The sequence below is a fragment of the Haliaeetus albicilla genome, chromosome 25, assembly GCF_947461875.1.
Source record: "Haliaeetus albicilla chromosome 25, bHalAlb1.1, whole genome shotgun sequence".
NCBI classification, from domain to species: domain Eukaryota; kingdom Metazoa; phylum Chordata; class Aves; order Accipitriformes; family Accipitridae; genus Haliaeetus; species Haliaeetus albicilla.
In genome coordinates, this window is record NC_091507.1 from 16,699,717 (window position 1) to 16,720,805 (window position 21,089).

At 40.4% G+C, this 21,089-nt stretch overlaps 1 protein-coding gene across 1 annotated transcript in view; it reads right to left on the reverse strand.

Moving 5' to 3' along the window:
* The window catches only part of AFF3 (ALF transcription elongation factor 3), a 337,764-nt gene that overhangs the window by 184,496 nt on the left and 132,179 nt on the right, over nt 1-21,089 (reverse strand). The window contains exon 4 of the mRNA XM_069770080.1: nt 2,447-2,491. Within this exon, the coding sequence (XP_069626181.1) occupies nt 2,447-2,491 (45 nt within the window). The remainder of the gene's footprint in view (nt 1-2,446; nt 2,492-21,089) is intronic.

Consider the following 21,089-nt stretch of genomic DNA (forward strand, 5'->3'; position numbering starts at 1 on the left):
TTACTGTTGCTGTTTTCACTAATTATCAGTAACAACAACCACTGCTGATCTACTTTTGCATTGTGAGAGTAACTAAGCACTGCTTTTGTACTACACAGCACTTCCCTGACACAGAAAGTTCACTTTTCAGGACAAAATGGGTGTATCCGACCTGACCAGGCACTACAGGGTACAAGTGGAATAACAATATTCAGGCATGAGAAACCATGATCTATGCCTGACCTCACCCCTGTTTTTCCACAGTCCTTGTGAAAAAGGAGGCTCCTAAGAGAGGATCTAAAGGTAGGTATGGAGCTAACTGGGAAAGTGTTCAAAGCTCTTCCCAGATCTGATAAGAAGCATGGGAGAAATTAATTGATGTAAAACTTAGCAACATTGTGATGGAGGCCAGTATCACCAGGTAAGCTAAAGTGGGAGTTTATATGTTAGCATGGACTGGTAGACTTGAGGCCTTAAAATCAGAGACAAATAGCTGTACTTGATTTGATAGAGAAGGAGTGGTGAGATGTACAGACAAATGTCTTTGGGCAAGATGTCAAGCTAGGACAATGATCTGTGCAGCAGCATGAATGCAGGTATGCAGCATTGCATTTGTCAAAACCAAGGAAAGGATGTTGCAGCAATCAAAGTGTGTAATGAGAATTTGGACCTGAGACTTACACCTTTGTGAATAAAGAGCTTCAGCTAGAAATGCTACGGAGTAACAGTCTGCAAGATTCACGTGTAGTCTTAGACACAGAGACCCAAGGGAAGTTCAGAATAGAAAGCGATACCCAGGTTGCAGACCTGGAGGATGGGCAGATTGGAGAGGTTACCCATGATGACTGAGTACTCATGTGAGGACAAGAGCTAGGGGACGAAAACAGTACGCTGTCTATTTTAGCCATGCTAAGCCTCAGCAGATAGCGAGACACGGATGCAAAGTGTAGCTTTTGAGCTGTGGGTTGTTTTATTCACTTTTTAAGCAAAGTGAAAGAATTTGTGAATAAATCCTCACGAACAAAAGGGTCCTATCCATCCAAGGATGTCCTGAATGCTTCATCATGAAGCTTCACAAAAATGCTTCTTAAGGAACATTCCCAAGGGAAAAAGAAGAGAGCAGCAGCTGTGTTCACTGGTTTGGAGATGCATCTTACCATCCCTAGTCATATAGTGCATTTTTCTTCTCAGCTGGGGTCTCTTACATATCCATGTTCCTCTGCATGGAAGGAACCATGTCTCTTCTACGTTTTTTGCCTAATTGAAGAAACCTAAGGAGGAAGACCACCTTCTTTGTTCATCTTAAAAGCCTTGCATAAAAAATGGGTGAATGAGCCTCACATCACATCATGAATTCATGATATCTGCTACTAATTTGTAACAAAGCAGCAGGGACTGAGGCTAAGGCTTGTTGAATACATGGTTCAGTCCTACAAAAGCCTACTTTGTAAACGTTAGCTAAGTAAAAGCTCTGCCAGTGAAGTCATAAGCAATACATCATCATCACCCTTCGATAAACTCTTCGTCCAGTTTAAGAATTAAAAGCTGTATTTAACGTATTCAGGGAGAGCGGAGAAATGCCTTTAGAAACAACAGGCTTAATGCACTACTAATCTCTAAACTAAATATTTATAGCCCCGTAATTTATAAACAATCTGAAATATTTGGGTAGTGGATATCCAAGAGGTGGAAGCGCACACAGTAATAGGGAGGTTTTACCATTCTATCTACCTTGTTTTGTGTTTCAATCACTATTATATCAGATTTATAAGCATTGCAAATTATTGAATTATCAGTTTAGAAAAAGAGCTGAAAAAACCATGAGTTAAAATATATGGAAATGTTTCATTGTTTATAAATTTGTGTGCCTCAGAAAATAATCAATATCAAAACTGATTCAAGCCAAGATCTGTCTGGATGTGTATTAAATTGCTCCATGAAAATAAACTAGAAATTACTAAGATAAAAGAAATAATAATGAAATATGGAAATAACTAAGGATTTTGCACATTGTCATTATATAATGGACATAATGGACATAATGACATTACATAATGGATTCTAATTAAATCCAGGTGGAAAATGACCTTCCTAGACCTCCCTTCAAAATTAAGATTTTTGACAGTCATGATTAATGGAAACATGCACTTTGCATGGTTTGTAAACCTGAAACATCATTGTACATTTCAGTTTATAATTTATCCCATTATCTGCTTCTGCATGCATGAAGGTCAGCCGTACTGGCACAAAGTAGCAGTGAAATTCAGAGGCTCTGAAAGGTTGTTTTCACAGATTTTTCAATTATTTTTCATGAGGAAATAATTTTGCCTACTTTTCCCTTAGAAAGATGACAATCTAAAAGAGTAATATTTTTAACAGCAGTAATTGCAATATTCTTGTTATCCTCTTGTCTTTTTAGAATAAACAAAATGGCACTGGAAAAAAATGTTTTTTTAAGGATTCCTACCCGCAATATTTCTTCAATGCAGCTGTTATCTCCTGTTCCACTGTCCTGTAAACAAAATGAGAAAATAGTTTGTTTGTGTTTTAAAAAGAAATAACAAATAGCAGGTTTGAGGACATGGTTGTCACATGAAATATATTCCAACCTCTATTACAGTTTCGAAATGAGGCCAAGTCTTTCCAGCATCTGAAAAGTTGCACTGCTTAAAATTCTCAAATTATTCCCCATCAGCACCGCAGGAAGATGTAATATTTGCAGCGTTTACATATGATTGCAACATATTTGTATAAATTCATAGGATTTTATTTACACCACTTTGGGTGCGGTTCATGCTGTTTTGGCTATGCTGAGTATGAGTAAGCATAAGCAAAACAGTTATTGCATGTACGTAGATCCAATATGTGCATTTATTTACATTAAATAAATAACATCTTTCCGCATCCTTTGTGCAGGAAGGACTCTGCAGTGACACTGCCTATGTGCAGCCTGACGATGTATAGGGTAGAGGCACCTGCGATGCCGAGGGGAGAGCTGCAGAGACTGCAACACAGGCGGCAACACCGAGCACAGGCTAGGCAGCACAGCAGTCCTGAGAAGGCTACGATTTCCTAAAATGCTGACCCAAAACCCACCCGTACGTTGTGGGGCTGAGAAATTCGGCTCTCCTGAACAATATGGCTTACTCCAGAGCCATTCTGGAGAGGAGAAATCAGAGACTTGGCAGAGCAGCTATCCCCTGATAGCAACCATCCTGCTGGTGCCTCACCTACATGCTCAGCTTGGTTGTTCATTAGGACCCAAAATTTTGCCACCGAAGACAAGGCAGCGCGAGACACCAGACTGCCATACCTGTGCCCCCCCCATCCCCTTCCTGCCTGCCCCCAGTTCCCTTGCACTGCCCAGCACAACTGGGAAGAGTGGGCACACCATGGATGGAAGTACTGGTGCTGAAGGGCTGCCCATCTCCTGCAGCGCTCCACAAGATACAGGTGGCTGCTGCATCAAGCAAGTTTTCTGGGGATTTACTTCACCACGCTAAACTCCCTGACAGTTGCCCCAAAAAAGGGTTTCTTCTTCTTGGAGAACAGAACTAGCTCAGGAAGCAGGAGACTGGGGCTTGAGGTCTTCCCATGTGGAAAGGGGGGATGGAAACAAAACTGATATGATTAATTACTGTCCGCAAAAAGCCAGCAGGGAGGTGAGCTTGGTCTTTGCCTCTCATTTTCAAAACACACCTGGAGGTTCTGAGTTTTCAGGTGCCCACCTGGAGAAATATCAAAGCAGTTCGATTTTCCGAAGTGCTGAGCTCTTCTCACCTGGAAATCAGACTTCTCTACCACATCTGTATTTGGGCACCCAAAAAAATCACAAGGCGCTTTCAAAAATGGATACCTCTATGCCTACCAGACCCAAATGATCCCACTAGCCAGTCTGTGCAAGTCCTGCTCCTGGGCAGTGTCACTGCCGCTCCCCAGCCTGAGCTGGGTGACCGAGGAGGTCTGGACCCGCAGCCGCTCGTAGCCTACCAGCTGTAACCGAGGTCAGAAGTACAGCAGCCATGCACAAGCAAGGGAACAATTTACGTTTCATAATTTTTTTGTGGCTGTTATTTCATGCCAATTCACAGAAAGTCGTAAGTGCTTTATTGTCCCCACTCCTGCTAAATCTTTGCTGAATATGGCCCTCGATTGTTAAACAAATGAATCGCATTAACTCTTTTTGGTGCAACACAGTCTGTCAGCTTTACAGTTCACCAGGATTTACACCACTGATTTCAAAGGGAAAGGAACTAAGCACGCTGTAAAGTCAGCCTTTGGAGAATTACTCATATCCGATGTACGGATGCTGAAGAGAGGCTGCAGCCCTCGAGCAGACAGCCCTGTTCTGATCTCAGCCCTGTCCCCGAGGAGCCGCACAACACTGCGTGTGACCTTCCTGCCGCTGGAGCAGGGGTGCAAGTGCAAGAGTTGATGTTGCCGATGAAGCTAACAAGACAGACGGAAACACCGTGACAACCTCTGGATATTTAAGAATTTTAAAATTAGCTAATTTTTATTTCTCTCTTCTCTGTGGGTTTCCCTCCATTTTCTCCCTTTCCTTCCCCAAACCCCGGCCAATGACTTCTTATCCCATTAACAACAGTGGGAAGTGCAAAACCCTCATCATGAACACCTTGTTTACAGAGCAACTAATTTACTGCCTGACCTCAAGTTTTCTATTCTAGTCCATTGCCATCTTACAGAAGGAGGGATGAGATGACCTACCATCTTATGCTGTATACAATACATTGAACATACGGTAAAATGATACGCTCTATTTTTGTGTGAAGACAAAACTACTGAAGGTAAATTTGGCAATAGGCTATTTCAGACTAGGTTTAGAAACAAATTTTTGTTACAAAATCAAATATCCCTCCTAGAAGTGTAATGAAATAAGTCTGCAAATACTCATCAGCAAGAAATTACACTTTCCATTACGACAGAACTAACACTTTAGCTATTCTCCCTAGCACATCATATCTCTGGGCAGGGAGTAAAAAAACTTTTCACATCTCTCTCTCAATATCATCACACTGCCTTTCAAATGGCAAAAAAAAAAAAAGCTGTAAACACAAACCCAAAGATGAGGTATGCAAAAGTGAAAACAGTATTTGGGAAAAACCTTGATTTCTTTATTTTCCTCTTTGTTCTTCATCTTTTGAGTGCCAAATATAAATTTCTTAATTTATTTTTGCTTTGAATACTTGTAAGGCTCTTAGATTACTGTTGATATCAAACCTTCTAGAATAAGGATGGGGAAGTTAAGAGACCATGCTCTGCACACAGCAAGCAACTTCAATTTCATATGGCCTGGGGCCATTATTATTTTTTTTTTGTCATGATATCATATAACACTATGCAGAGTGTTATTGTGGGACCTAAGGTATGTCTGAAAAGTGTCTGTAGATGTTGGTCTAGAAAAGACTTCCCGTTCTCACTTTAAAAGCTCTTCACTATATCTCTAGTCACATCACAGAGGAATCTGGCAACCTAAATTTAACTTCATGGCCATATTTTAATTAAAAAAAAAATAAAAGCTGGTAAATGTTTCTTTAAATCTGAATTAAAAGAAGAGATTGCATTACCTGCAGGCAACAAATAGCACAGAGCACTCAACGAGCTATTTGCATCAGCGGAATTGCCTGATCCAAGCCCTATTGCGTCAGTGCTGGCTGCATGACGCAGCACCTGCGTAAGGCTGATGTCGGCAGTGCCGGCAATCTGCGCAAAGCACTCCCTCCACCCTCTTGATAGCCTGCACGCCACAGTACACTTGTGCAATCAACGTTTTAATTACTTAAAAAATAAAAATTAAAAAAAAAAAGGAAATAAAGGTTTTGAGACTGCTGTTCCGAAGTAAGCCGAGGCGCTGCCACCCTGTATTTATTCTGACATTGATGAACCCAGCTCATTTGCTTCCCTTTGCATTTTGCGCTCTGTCATAACAAACGCGCCTCACTGAACCTCCAATGAACCATCAGCGAAACGCTGGCAAGTGTCAGGGAGCTGTCGGGGGAAGTGGGCTCCCGTCTCTTCCCTCTCCGATGCTGCACCCATTACCTTCGTCCCTCAGTCAGCACAGCCTGAAGAACGCCAAACATCTGCACACACGTGCGGCTGGAGTACAGTCTGGCAGGAGGATGCGAGGAGCTGCCACCAAGGATAATGGCAGTGGCTGCTGAAGAAATAGCCGGGAGCATCGTGCCGCTGATAACACGAGCAGCTAATTACCATGCAAAGCACAGAGAACTCTAAGAAACAAGGCTGACTAAAGGCTACATCGAATTCTTGAGAAACGGGATGTCATTTCAAAAAAAGCTACATCTGTACAAATTTTATTTCAGAGCATTACTTTATTTTTTCTTCCCTTACTAAGAGCTTTCACATGGAGATATATAAAGAAACCTCTCTGAAAGGAATTGTTTATCTGTGATACTTCTCCCTCCTTTCAAATCTTTGTGTTAAGGAAAGAAAGAAAAATCTTCTGCAAGTACCTATTTCCATTTTAGCCTAAGAGATTTTTATGGTGCCAGCTTTTGGTGCTGTTATTATTTGGACTGTGATAAGTGTTTTTACAAAGTCTCTAGAAGTTATTGGATTTTGTCTCCAGTATAAATTAGGCATGATTAAGATCTCCAGAAGGCTGAGGTACGTACTCAGCCTCTTCCACTCGGTGGGAGGCAGGCTGGCTGTGTCGGCGCTTGAACGTTGGTCATCTGCAACCAGCGGCATGGCGGTGGCCACCATGTGTCCACCCTTTGGGTGCCACCTCTGCATCCAGGGCAGCTTTCACCCCCGCGCTGCGCAGGCACTGCACGGCATGGCTTAACACGGGGCTGCAGGATCTCCCCTGGGGCCTAAAGTGAAGCTTCAGGCAGTAAATGTTGGCAGACAATAACCTACGTCCACAATTTTAAAAAAAGGGAAGAAAGCCCACATTGATGGACCTTGGTCTGAAAGCATATTAGAAAAGCTTCTTTGCCAGGCAAGACCACAAAAATATGGAGATACACACAGATGCATGCACATATGTATATACAACATTTTCTATAAAATCCATTTGCTAGAAAGGAACTTCCAGTATGAAGAAGATAAGTAAAGTCCTTATCTTTTTACTTATTCATACGTGCGGCCTCTGCCTGCTGCATTGTGGAGAACCATTGCCCTCAACAAAGTTCCCCTTCAATCATTTCTCTGAGGAGATCTTCAAACCTTCAAGTTGTGGAATAAAATGTTGAAATTTAACAGGGAGATATGCCTGAGACCAGAGAGGTGTCTTCTGGGGTTTCTGTGGAAATAAAGCCAGGCTGTGTAAAAGTATTTTTCGGGAGAGGTCATTTGCAGATGCCCAGGAAGGGTTTTTAGATATTCAGGGCTTAACTTCCTTGCATGTGCTACATCCTCCAAAAGGCTCTTTATGGGATAGCTGTGCTGAACCCACACTGCTCTGGAGAGAAAAGGCAGTGCTTTGGACTTCAGGAAATGTGGGCTGCCTAAAAGATTAGACCTCAACCTGGTTAAAGGAAATTTCCACTTTTTGGAATGTATTTTCATTCTGAACTGGGGGGGGGGGGGGCAGGCACCTACATGTAGATTTTATCCCATTGGCTATACTCCCATTAAAAATGTAATTGTGTGACAACATTACCTACAAAATGAAATTTTAAGAAGTGTTCTTCAGTTCAGTTGAGAAATGAAAAGTTTGATCAGATCAAAACACTTTACAACAAGTTTTAAGAAATAAATAGAAATAAAATTTGTAGTTACAGAATAAGATATGGCCTAAATCAAGAAGTCATTAAAACATAATATTGAAATGTTTCACTCTGACTCCAAATTTGGTAATTTTTTACTTTAAGAAAATATTTTCTTCAAACAAGAATGAAAATAAGTTTGGTCAAAATCAACATAGATGCAGACATTTTCAGTTCTGATAAACTGGAATGTCCCACAGGAAAAGGACCGAGTAGGAAAAAAACCTCTGACCAGAACAGAATTAAAAACAGTATTTCTCTTTCTTTTATTCCTCTGACGAGAATAGCATTTCTATCTTGATGGGTGACATGAGACCTACCAGCAATGTTTCCATCTACTTTAACAGGGCTGGACTTCAGGCAGCCACAGCATACCGTAGTCACCCTCATTTCACCAATGGGCATTCCTAATGCTGGGAATTTCACAGCCCTTAAACAGACAAGACTCCTTGTCTCTCTCAGAGGATGCAGGCAAGCAGGGCTGAACTGGGCAGGGTTACCAAGGAAATAAGGAAGAGACTCCTGAGGAAGCTTGATTTTCTATTGTTCCTGATATTTGAAAGCTTTACTTTGCACTCGTGCTGTTTCTTACTACTAATTTGGAGTGCCAGTGGCCATGGTCTGTTGACACAGTAGTTTTCTCCTGCGCTCTGCACTGCTGCGAGTAGGAGCTGTTTCTCTTTTACTACGAGGAATTGCTGCTGCTAAATTAGACATGGAGAGGTACAGAAGGGAGATGGGTATGAACAGCTGAATTCTCCTCAAACTCTGTGTCAGAAAGTGTGGCACTAATTAAAGTTATTAAATCCATCTAATTTACAGTGACTGTTAATAAACTGTTACCCTTAATAAGCCCATTCTCTTTTGAAATGGAGCCTTCATATTTATTATGGGGATTATTTTTTTCTACCATGGGATCTGGCAACATTGTTCTTGGTTCAAAAAGGAAGAGGAGAAAGGTTAACAAAGATTGTATTTCACGAAAAAAAATGAATTAAGAGCAAGTGATGAAAGTCATCTAGCTTTGCTTTAATGAAAGTATCTGGCTATACTAATTGGGGGTCTTGTTGCAACTGGAATATCATGATGCCCCAGTCTTGTACCAGGAACAGGAAGATATTCTGGCTAATCGAAGAAGGTGAATAAAAATTATTTGTAGATAGAGAGAAACACCAAATGATCCGATAACACTTGCTGTGCACACTAGAATGGAGATGCTAATTGGACAAGAGTACATTGAAGCATCTCCTGCCCATGTAGCGTCCGACCTGAACTGAGTATGGAAAGCCTGGGATCGGAAAGTGAGGTGATGCTGAAGGGCCACCATCTGGGTGGCTGCTGGGAGCTTCACTAGAGCTTAGGCACCTGTAGCCCAGTTTGGAGGGAATTTAGAAGTGCTGGGTCCAGCCACGTGTTGAGAGGTCATCTTCAAACTAGTGAGATGGTCTGAGTCCAAGTCTCAGTGTCCACACCACAAAAAAATCAAGAGAATTAAAGGCCAAGAACCCTTCTGACACCTCCCCACCATCTCCACCCCTAAGGGCCATCGAACAATCAATGACTGGAGCTGCACTGGTAACATTTCATGTAATAAAAGATGCTTGGGAGCCTCAGATGAAACCTACTCGCAGATCAGTGGAGCAATTCTACAGGCTTTTACATTATATTAATAAAAATAAAAATCCAAACATGCCAGAATTACACTGTGACCCAGACCAATAAAAGGGAGCTGTAATGGAGAACTGCATTGTTCTATTAATAAAATATAAAGGTTTTATTGTTATTGGGAAAGATTGATTGTATCAAATCAATACCGTGTCACAGTATATTAATGTTTTTCTTCACTAATGAAAAAATAGGGTCTGATGTGATTACACTCTCTTGCTACCCATTTGAAAAATATAATGGGATGGTAATAATGAAGATTGCAACTTGCAATTTTACTCCTTGCTACATGCTCTATCCTGGGAGGTGCTGAGTAAGTGACCTTGGCTTTCAGTGAAGTCAACAGGAGCTGAAGGTAACTGGCATTCACCAAAATGCTGTCAACAACCCCCTGAACAGACTCCACAGCCCCTCTTCCCACCCCAAAATTGGAAAAAGCTAGTGGGGACCTCTGGAAATGCCTTCAGCATTCTACATTTTCTGCAGCACTGTATGCATGCTCTGAACGTTTTAAGTGACTGCTTACTTGACACAGTGGTCTATTTGTTCGAAAGTTTCCATTATGGACATCGGAATCTTTTGGCTTTGCAGCAGGAAAGACTTCTTAGTGAAGATATGGGCTTCTCCCCTCAGCCCACGCAGCAGCCCCACGGACCCTGCCCTGGGAGCGATAGAGATCAGCTTTTCTCCCCATTAGATGCCTGTCCTCCCTGCTACACAGATGGCCAATTAGCGTCAACTGGAATGTGGTATTTTTAGTGATGTGGACACTTGTCCGCTACGACCTGGACTGAGACCAATCGATTGCATTTAATATATTGTCTGTGTTTGGGGAGAATATATAACATCTGTATAGCAGCAACAGTTGGAAAAACAAGTATTATGGAACTGTTAATCTTTTTGTGACATTTTAATATGAATTTACCATTAGCTATTATAATATTCAATAAATTAAATGGATTATTTTGCCAAGAGATCCTTTAAAAATGTTAATTAACAATAAATCAATAAAAACTATTCAACATGAAAATCAATTACATCCCTGTTTACATTATTTAACTCCAAACATTTCTGTTTTGTGTGCTTGTAATTAGCAAGCTATAAAAGATGCCATAAATAGGCGCATAATGAGAGGAACTGTTTATAAATGATAATTGGTATTCATTCCCACTGAGCTAAAGGTTATGTGATTACAAACTATCGTGCAGAAAGGGTTAAACCTCTTATAGATAGAAGGTTTTACAGTACACAACTCTCCAGAAATCTCTCCCACAAAAGGCCCCTGATGGAAGAAAGCCCCTGTACATGAGTGGCTGATGGAAAGAGTAACATCTATCAGGCATTCCTTAAAGACTATTTACATCAATTCAGAAACGGGTCATGGGGAAAAATCTACCCTTTGGGCACTGGTGGAGGGAATAAGAAATGGAGCCTGGCACAAGGAATTCAGTATTGATAAAACATCATTATCTGAATAATATCTCTACTAAGTCAAAAGGAAAGGTATTAAAATTGAAATGCTATTAAAAATCTAGGTGACCATCCTGTCAACAAAGCTGAGGAGAGGACAAAGGAAATGAGGGTGGTTTCTGTCATGATGGGTAACAAAGATGTTGCTCTACCCAATACCTCACTCAAAGATTAGGGGCAAAGAGGGTCTGGTTTTCAGAGAGGGCTAAAAGAGGATTACAGGATCTTCACATGGCAGCTGAAAGCCCAAAACACTGAGCAGCAGCCTGTATCTCCAGGAGGTAACACCGGACTATTTCTTATGATAGGCTACTACACAGAGCTGAAAAAAATGTTTCCTAGGGAGAAACAACCACTCATTAATCCTTATTGCTGAAAACTGCCTTCTCAATTTTAGAGACTGAGACCTGATTTAGACTCAACAGCTAAAAACCCCCACGATCTGGAGACCAGAGTAACATTTGGCTTCCTACTAAAGCCTTTTGCTAGTCCAAGGATGACACCAACATCTGACAGTTTTGGCTTTGACAGTGTCTCCTCCCCAGCAAAATAAATCTCATTCTTTCACTATAACTGCTTTCATGAGGGCAACAATCATCAAGAACCCTTGATGGAGCAGGTCTGAAGCATGGGCAGACCAGTGAGCTAGTGATAAAGCTAGCAGAGTTAAACAACCTATTTGCAAATCCAGAAAGAAACCACTTTTTCTACCTTGTCTGGGCACAGCTGATGCATATTTCCTTTCTTTCCTGGATCATGACTTAAAAGTGAATTCATTTTGGCCTGAGACACTTACATTGTACTGCTTTCCTTGATTTTCACGAAATACAGTTGTTTCATGGAAAACAAGGATCAGGATTTGGAGTTTTAAAAAAGAAAAAGTCTATTACGTGTAAGGAACAGAGCATCATATGCATTGGTTTGAGAATGACAGCTCAGTCTCATTGCTAAGACTGCAAAAACATATTCTGGTCATGGCAATTGCGACCTGGACACCTATTTGCCCAAGAAGGATATAATTTGCTACTGGATACCCAAAGGTTTATCAATGAAGATGAACAATTGTATGCATCTGCATCTTTAAATCAATCGTTTGACACCTCTGGTCAGCTCAGGTGGATTCTGCTAAAATCCACATGGAAGCTGATAAATAGCACAATTCTCCAAGCTGCAGTGAAAATCTCGGCAGAGCTTTATTGTGCTCTCAGCATTCCTGAAAGTCAAAAGAAAAAAATCCAGCCATACTGTGGTCACTGACAGACTGATGGAAACACACTCGCTGCAAAGCTACTGAAAATAGTACTCTCTAAAGGTTTTGCAGAGTTAATAGGACCCGTAAAATTGCAAATAAAATTGTCAGTGCTGCAATGTCTTAGGGCTCAGACATATAAGTTCTTTCCAGTTAAGAATGTACATGACACCATGTATATATCAAGGTATACATGTAAGTATGTAGGTAAACACCATACAAAAACCTCCGCAAAATTTTCCTGAAAATGCACAAACCGACCAAGTGTCAAATCTTATCAACTGTAGCCTTAATATGGGAATCAATAAATTCAGCAAATCTATACAGTTGCAGAGTAGACAAATACCTTCCTCATTTTTCCTGTCCTCTCTTTCCCAAATCCCACCGAAAGATTTTTTTTCCCATCAATTCACTGCAGGTCTATATTGGTCCTCTTTAGTGGGGGACAGAAAGTCCTTTGGCCAGCTGGGTAGGAACCAGGCACCGCTGTGCTGCCTTGCAGAGGACTTACCTCCAGAAGTCAGGCTACCTCCACATCTTTAAAACCATCTGCCCCAAGAAGTGGCAGCTGCCCAGCACTTGTCCCTTAGTGGGGGATTGCCCCGTTTGGGCAATGACAAGACCAGGAGCAGAATAAATAATGTCCCAGGTTTGGGGAAGGTTGTAGGTAGCTCCCAAGTAGTTGTACACTACTAGTTAACAGGTTTTGATGGAAGCCACACTGGTCCCTCAGGCGTGGAGGACAAAAGGTTGGCTTCAAAAGATCCTAGCTTATTGTCTTTTGGCTTTCACTTTTCTTCCCATATATTCTCAGGTTATCCCCTTTTAACAGGGCTATTGCATCTGAAAGTCACAACGCTTTCTGATTTTCTTTTTGCCTGTCACTGTTACAAGTAACACTGAAATACAGAAAGAAAGTAGAAAGAAAAATTGGTTTCAGCTTTTCCAGATTTTCTGTTTTTGAAAGAGTTTGCTTGTCCTTCCAGTACCCAGCTGTTTGCATTGACCTCTCCCACTCAGCTAAAGGCTAATGGAGCATCACTTATAAAACCCAGAAATACAAAACTGTACAGACCATGACTATAGACCTTGTTACTCAGGGGCAGTAACCACTTTTTACTGTCACATTAACAGTTTTCTTTTTAGTACAGAAAATGAGCAACAAGTCACTTTGTAACAGTGCAGTGCCATAGAGGCATGACTGGTGTATGGACTGCAAAGCTCTGGCTGGTGCCTACAGAGAACTGCTCTCCCAACAGCCTCACTGCCAAAAAACTATTTTAAATCCTTCATGCAACACACAATACAGTGGGTGGAAATAAAAGGAAGAAATAGACAGTGACAGTAGATTTTAATTTTTACTGGGTTGCAGACCAAAACCAGTACTACACTGCATGAGAGGGGTTTGTGAATTTTCTCAGAAAGGTTAGGTTGCCCTTAGGTTTGGTTTGGGTTTGACTTCCAAAACATTCATTAGAAAGCTTCAAAATAGTGAACTGCCTCTTGGATTTCTATTTTTATTTTTTTGAACAGATGAGGTGATCCTCCACTTAAAAACAGGTTATTTTGTCTCTAGAGGAAGAAATGTTCAATGTAGCCCCATTTCATTTTAAATGGAAGCTAAATGGAGAGAAAAATCTCTAACACTGCTACAGCTCACAGACATTTCCATCTAGGTCAAGTGCAACAAATCTGCATTTTTTAAGCAGCAAAGCCAGCTCTGTCCCTATAAAAACTGGAAGGTCCTGTGGCACCCCAAATTGTAACAACACATACAGAAAACAGGAGTACAGTTGGAAAGCCTTTGAGCTGAGAAGCCACGTTTCCCTTTTGTTATGTGATCTTGATGAATTTATTTCTGTGGCTTTTATTCAAGTTTCAGGACGTTGAGTCCCTTAAACTTGTTGGTATTTTCCTTTTTTATGGTTCTCTGCTGCCTTTCACTGTTTTATTTTTATTCTTTTGTTCGCCGGTGTAACTGAAGGTAATACAGTCCTGCGCCTATTACCCTCCACCTCTTTGATCTGGCAGTGGGTATCAACAAAGAAGTTATTTGTTCTCAACACATTAAACCCTTCTGTGTAGCTTTTTACAAATTCTGTTATGCAACTTTGATAGGGCCTGGAACGAGTTGTCAGGTACCGAAAGGCTGGGGAGCACAAAGACCTCTCCAAAAGTCAAGCTATGAATGGTGTCATCTTGCTGTTTCACTTTCAAAGGTGGCTCATACAGGTTTGCTGAATAGGAGTCGTTTGACAGCAGACATCTGAATTTGTATCGCAGACTCTAAGACACCTTTATAAGAACTTTGAATATCTTAGTTGAGTCCTGAGGATCAAAGCTTCCTATGTAGTAAACCTATCATGGGTTACTCAGGGAGATTTTCAGCATTGGTAACAATGGCAGCTGATTTGCCTCGCATAACAAGCTACCGATAGAATATAAGGATTGTGATCAATACTTTAACTAAAATCTATCTGAAACTCAGGAATTATATTAAGGTCTCATAATTTACTTTATAAACCATCATCTCCTATAATTTTAAGACACGCATGCATCAAGCGTTGCTTGAAATACATTAAATCTTGATTTTTCAAATCAGAATACTAGAATAGTAAGTAGAATTGGCAGCATAAATGAATATAATGCATAAAACACAAAAAGCTCTTGGCTGGCTTTTGTATACAGCATTAGAAACAGAGAAACACACATTGTTTCACAGTGATCTGCATTAAATATATTTGTTATGGGTTTGAAATACTCCAAACTATTTGTTTTGGATGAGAGAGGATGCTCTGCATTTATGATATATGATACCACATTGTCATCAATTGTCATGCTTTGTTTATAGGACTGAATAATTTGCAATCATCAGATTACTATGTTTAGTCTGCACTCTGGTTTTCAGAGAATGCGTATTAAACAGATCAAATCCTTGTATTATTTATTTATTTGTTTGTTTATGAAAGGAATGAGGAGTGGCTCATTCCCCTGACAATTAACTATTTGGTGAAGGGTTCGAAGTTTCAGGTGCCAGTTGTTCTTGGGGAGGAGAGAAGGGCAAAGCTGCTCTTGGGCTCTGATTTTTAATTGTGTGCCCATATTGCCATGTAGGGACATCAGGTAATAACGACAGCAAAAAAATGAAGAAGATGCAAAAGGCTATGCATATTCTAAGGGCTTCCTTCAGCTTTCTGGCTCCCTTTCCCCAGCCATACTTCCAGCAGCATCTCCTGCATGTTTTATCTGCAGATGTTGCTCTCAGTCACCTGCAGCCCAGATAAATATTGGGGCAGGTAGAGGACGAGGAAGCCCCATCAAAACACAGATTATCCTATACCATTTGCAGCAACAGGTACTTCGTGAGGAACAAAATGAAATGTTCTTGGCAAAGCCCTCTCTTTTTCATGATCTTTTTTTCTGCCAGAGAAATACAGCTATGAAACAAGATACTCTAGCAAGGGTTGCAAGCAAAGACTTTTAGCTGTTCCTGTGCAGGGCAAGGCACAGCCCTGGCAGTCAGGAATTGGCCGGTCGCTGTTGACTCTGCTGTAGGGCTGGTGGAAAAATCCACAGTAAAGAGCAGTCCTCGCCTAATTTAAATTTTGTATACATTTATACTATAAACACAACAAGATTTTAAATACTTGCAGATGGGAAATCAGTCAACAGCTACGGCTGAATGCCTGTAACGCTTAATCCCTGGGGACTGTATAGGCACAGCAGCCCATCTGCACAAGTCACCTGCGCAGGTCTGTGCTGAGGTTCTCAGGCACAGGAGAGTAACACCGCTCACTCACTGCCCGAGCTCCTCTGTTGATGGCACTATATATAAACTCAAGATAGAAGGAAACAATGGGATTACTCATTCCGAGAAAATAATTACAAAATCAAGCCATCGCCTTTGCAAAAGCGTGATACTGGTTCATTTGCCACCCAGAATATCTGCACCTCTAAGCTAAAGACGAAAAAAACAGCAAGAATGAGACAGAAGCCAAGCTTACATTTCCATCCTTATCTCTCTCTACCGATACTCTCTCGGAGGTCCCTGCTTGCATAGCAGCTGCTGAATTGCTACAGTTTACAGTCTGGCATATTAAAATAAACTAGCACTGATTTTGGCAATTTGCAGTCATGCAGTTGCTGCTGCTGCATAAACAGTTGATGGATCCCTACAGCAGAGGCAGGAGCTCTTCATCTGCGCCCACTTGTGCGTCAGACCTCTCGGTCTGTGCAAGCACTAACCACAGCAGAGACTGCCGTGTGAACATATCCAAAGTCACCCGTTATTTGTGTCTCATTGCAGTCCAGAGCTCGATCAATGCTACCAACACAAAAGATGTGACTTTCGAAAGTGGCCTATCCTCCCTTTTGATCCAATGGAAAGGACTAAATGGGGATGTCTTGATTGAAAATAGTCTGCAATAATCTGCATTTTGCATGCATGCACATTACCATGAAGGCTTGTATAGCACTTCACAAGCACACAATCAGAAACATGTATGTAAACAGATGCATGTGTAATATAGTACTTCTAGATATGTAGCAGCATTTATAACTTTAGATATGGAATATGGCTACAATTCTATATGGGCAACAGTATATATTTTTAGGAAGGATAACAAAAAGTACATTTTCTAGTCTAAAGGGTTGGAAGTGTTTTAGGTAGGCAGAATATAATTCCCCCCGAAAATTAGGGTATCAACTGAAAAAAGGTAAGTCCTAACAAACCCTAAAAAAGATCCTTAAAAACCTAAAATAGGTATTATGAAAACAAACAGGCCTGTCCACAAGACCCCTGCTTTTCCAAATGCAGCCTGCAGACTAAAAGCTGATTTCTCAGGCTCAGTCCTTGACGAGATGGGAGGCAGGGCACGGTGCACGCTGGAGCAGTATCCCCAGGGCTTTCACTCACAGCAGCTGGGTCGGGCCATGGGGTGCCACCAAGAGGAGGTCTACAAGGACTCAGTAGCAGCTCTCCAAACAGCAGTCTGCCCTGGGTGCCCAGAAATACCTCTAGTACACTTTGGGAGGAAAAAGTAGCCAAACATTCCTGTCTGCCCACCAATTACCTAGACATAGTCAGGTCAGTGTTACAAAATGTTCCCATAAGTTGTTTACCCGCAAAACATGAAACAGCAAAACTCTACAGAATATATTGGTGGCTGACTAGCAATTTCTTCAGAAATCAAAAAGATAACTAAAATTGGGATCTCATGTTCCAGGTGACCAGCACCACCTTGCACATGGAAAAATCAATATGAGAATCTGTAGAATCAGATAGAAGGAAATACTTTTCCCTGCATACTGCTACCTGCTTTACTGTCAGCTGGACTTCTTGCAAGGCATGGAGGATGGCTTTGGAAAGCAGAGGGAAAACAAGATCAAACATTCCCGCCTTATATCACAATGAACAAAGCGAAGCTGTATGTCATCTTGTTTTACATGCTCTCACGAAAAGCTAATAAGCAACTGGTGTGCTCCCCCAGCAAGGCAAATGAAATCTTTGACTTGTTTCACCCTTAAGGTCAGATATCACTGCTGCTGAGCAGATCTACTGCAGGAAGAGTGGAAGAGGGAATGTAGGTGAAATTATGGTTTGTGCTCAATAAGGGTCTAAACTCTAACATTTGATACAAAAGCAATGTGTCTTCTAAGACAAACCATAAAAATACAATTATTATAATAGCGTATAATTTACCAAAATATTTTGACATTTTTTCAGATATAATCTGTTTTCTGGTATTTGCATACCTTTGACTCTAGAGTATAGGCATGTATAAGCACTGAAGAAGGCAAGACAGCAAGTAATTATTTACTGATTAAGGAGCAGATCAGCTTGAAGTTTGAAACATTAGCATTCCTATTTCACCCTCATCCTCCGAGAGGAGGAAGGAGGAGACATCAAATAGAAAGTTTTCAACTTGCAGAGATTGCTAATTCATGGCATTAATGCCATAAATTCCTCCTCTCTGCTCTTTTGACTTACTGCTGTCTTCTGGTATGCCCAGGTCAGCAATGCTCAACTCACATTTACTTTGCTGAGGTGGTAAAGGTTACACAATTCAAATTTTTTTCCATTTCTAAAAGAAATGAATCCAAACTCAGCTAATTTGTATACAGCTGCAGGCAATATAAACATGGCTGGTTAGAATTCTTTATATAGTATAAGCCTTTGTACTCCATACTTCATGGAAGTTAATAAGTAGGTGTCAAACTCTGAATTAAAATTCCCAGAAGAGGACACAGCACAAAGGACAATAAAAATGATTTTTAAATAATCATAGGGATAAATAGCATCCACTTCTGACAAATGTAAGTGCTGGCATAAAATGTTATTAGGCTACAGAGATTTTCTTTTGTTCAGGAAGTATGTTTTATTCTCCAGCAGTGTCATTCATCATCCTAATGAGCCCTCAAAATGTAAATTAAATAGCAAAGACTGATTCATTCAAAAACATCTTTGTGCTGTGTGTTAAACCATTTTTCTACTTTTATCCTTATATATTGGTTCATTCTTTCATTGCAAAATAACCCCTCAGCCCTTGTATACTTTAATGGCCAAGTTCAAGCAAAGCATATTTTCAGTAAACATTGTTTATTCATTGGTGCTTTTGGTACAGTAATTTAAAAAAAAAACAACCAAAAACTCATTTAAAAATGTTGTGGCCCTTAAATTATATTTGATCCGGAAAATCTCAGAAACCTGTGCCTGCATGTGGTTTTTGTTTTATTCAGCATCACTTAGTCCAGGGAAACCCTCAATGGAAAAGGATTAGTAGAAATTTCAAGCAGCTCTAATTTACTGAACTGAATACATTAACAACTAAGCAAACACCGTATTTTTGGTAATGGCAGAAAAAAAAAGAACCCAGGGTCGTGAGCTAAATTAGTTCAGATTTCTTGTTATCTGTTGATAAGGACATCACACATTCTTACCAGGAAGGCAGAAAAGAGGTTTTATACTTGACCTGAATTTATGCATGAGCATACACACAACAACAAGAGTGACAAGGAAACAGGGCTTCTCTGGAACCAATCCAAACAAAAATATAACAGGTATGGAAAAAACCAGGAAAAGCATGTCTGGTTTTGGTATGATTAGTCTTCAGTTATCTTGTTCTCTGCCTCTTCCTTTCTCTTTCCCTTTCTCTAATGCTTCTGTAAATCATCTTCAGCTTATTTTGTGTGTTTATATGTTTGTGTGTGTGCAAAATGAAGATGAAAATATTAAGAGAGAGAGCAAAGTTTGTCTGATGACAAGAATGCTGTTATTAAACTGCATATGGAAGATTTAAAAGGCACAATCTTCAGAATAAATTACATAAAATCTCAGCATTCAGTGACATTATGCTTTTATGAGGTCAGAATGTTGGAGAGAGACACCAGGGGTTACAATGAAACCATCCAGCTGTGAAAGAGGTAAGTACGTGTACGGTGTCTTGCTGCCAGGGATCCAAAAAACAGCCCTAGACCAATACTTCTTTTATTACAAACCCAGAGAGAGATGAGTGATGCATTGGTGTAATTGAGTTAAGAGAACCTAAAGACGGGGTTAAGTGTTACAACTTTTAGCTAGAGTATCTTTGGTGACAGGTGACCTTTTGAAGGGTTTCTCCTAAAAAAGTTAAAATGGTGATTTATGGAAGTTCAGTGATGGCTCCACACTGCAACTGTTAAAGAGACCATACATGTAATTAGGTTAAACTCCACTAAGCAGAAAGAAGAAAAAAAAGATCAGGATTATGGTATGAAATATTATCACTTAAGAAAATTAAGCATCATGAACCCTAGCTGAGAGAACTTAATAAACCATCTATCATTTATCTTTGAGTGCTGATTCAGAAATCAGACCGGCATTCACAACTGCAGTGATTGATTAAAATAAATGCATACAGTATAGTAGTTTATAAATGAAGACAGTAATTTACAAATTAAGGACAGACTTTATGCCTGCAGAATAAGTTTCTGAAGCTGAAAATATATTTGAAGATACTTCAAATATACTCAACTTGTAGGAAAGAGTTGCATGACGCAAAAGCTATCTGAGTTTATGCTTTGCTCAACCAGTCTTCAAACACAGAGCAGCTACTAGACGGAAGGCCTGCCTTTCACACGCTTGTGTGTATACAACACACCTGGGTACACTACCTGTATTTTGACTAACTATCCTTTTCATGAACACTGATGTATCTAAGTACCTATTATTACCTCATTTTTTTACACTATAGTCGAAACACAGATCCATGGATCCTATATACTGCTGCAAATGAGAGTCTTTAAAGTCAGTTGTCCAAAACCAAAGCACAAAGAAGGAACAGAGGCTCCAGAAAATCTTCCTGTTAGACCTTAGGCCACCCCAGAAGTCAGAAAAGAGAAAGTAAGCAATGGAAACTCTTTATTCTGACTCTTTAACAACCAGAAAACAGTGAGATTATGCATTTCATCATGGTGTTAAAAGAATACCGTAGATTCACTATTTAAAAGCTCATCCACAATACCACAACTTTAATTGCACTTAGAAATGAACAGAGCAAGGCATTGCAGCTTTGCTTTTTTTTTTTTTTTAATCAGTCTGCATTTGATTTTAAAAATCTAACAGAAATAGCAGCAAAGGAAAAGTTAATGGGACTGATCTGCCCTTGAGTCTTCCTGGCTTTTCTCAGCATCACTGAAGCCTCAGTGCTTCCTGCAGCAGATGGAGAGGCTACCTGAAGGTTAGCCATTGGTGCCACACAGAATTTGCAACCTCTGCTCTTCCTTGGCACCTGCAGCCATTTAAAACATACCCCCAAATAAATGCTGTCATCTGGGACCCAGGTATGGTCCTGACAAACAGTGGACTGTTTTGCTTCTTACCTTGCACTTCCAGAAGTGAGGTACAACACAAGACGCTGGTTGCTAAATTTGAAATTATGTTTGCTCTTGCTAATTCAGGCACCAAGAAAATCACAGTCCACAGCTACGAA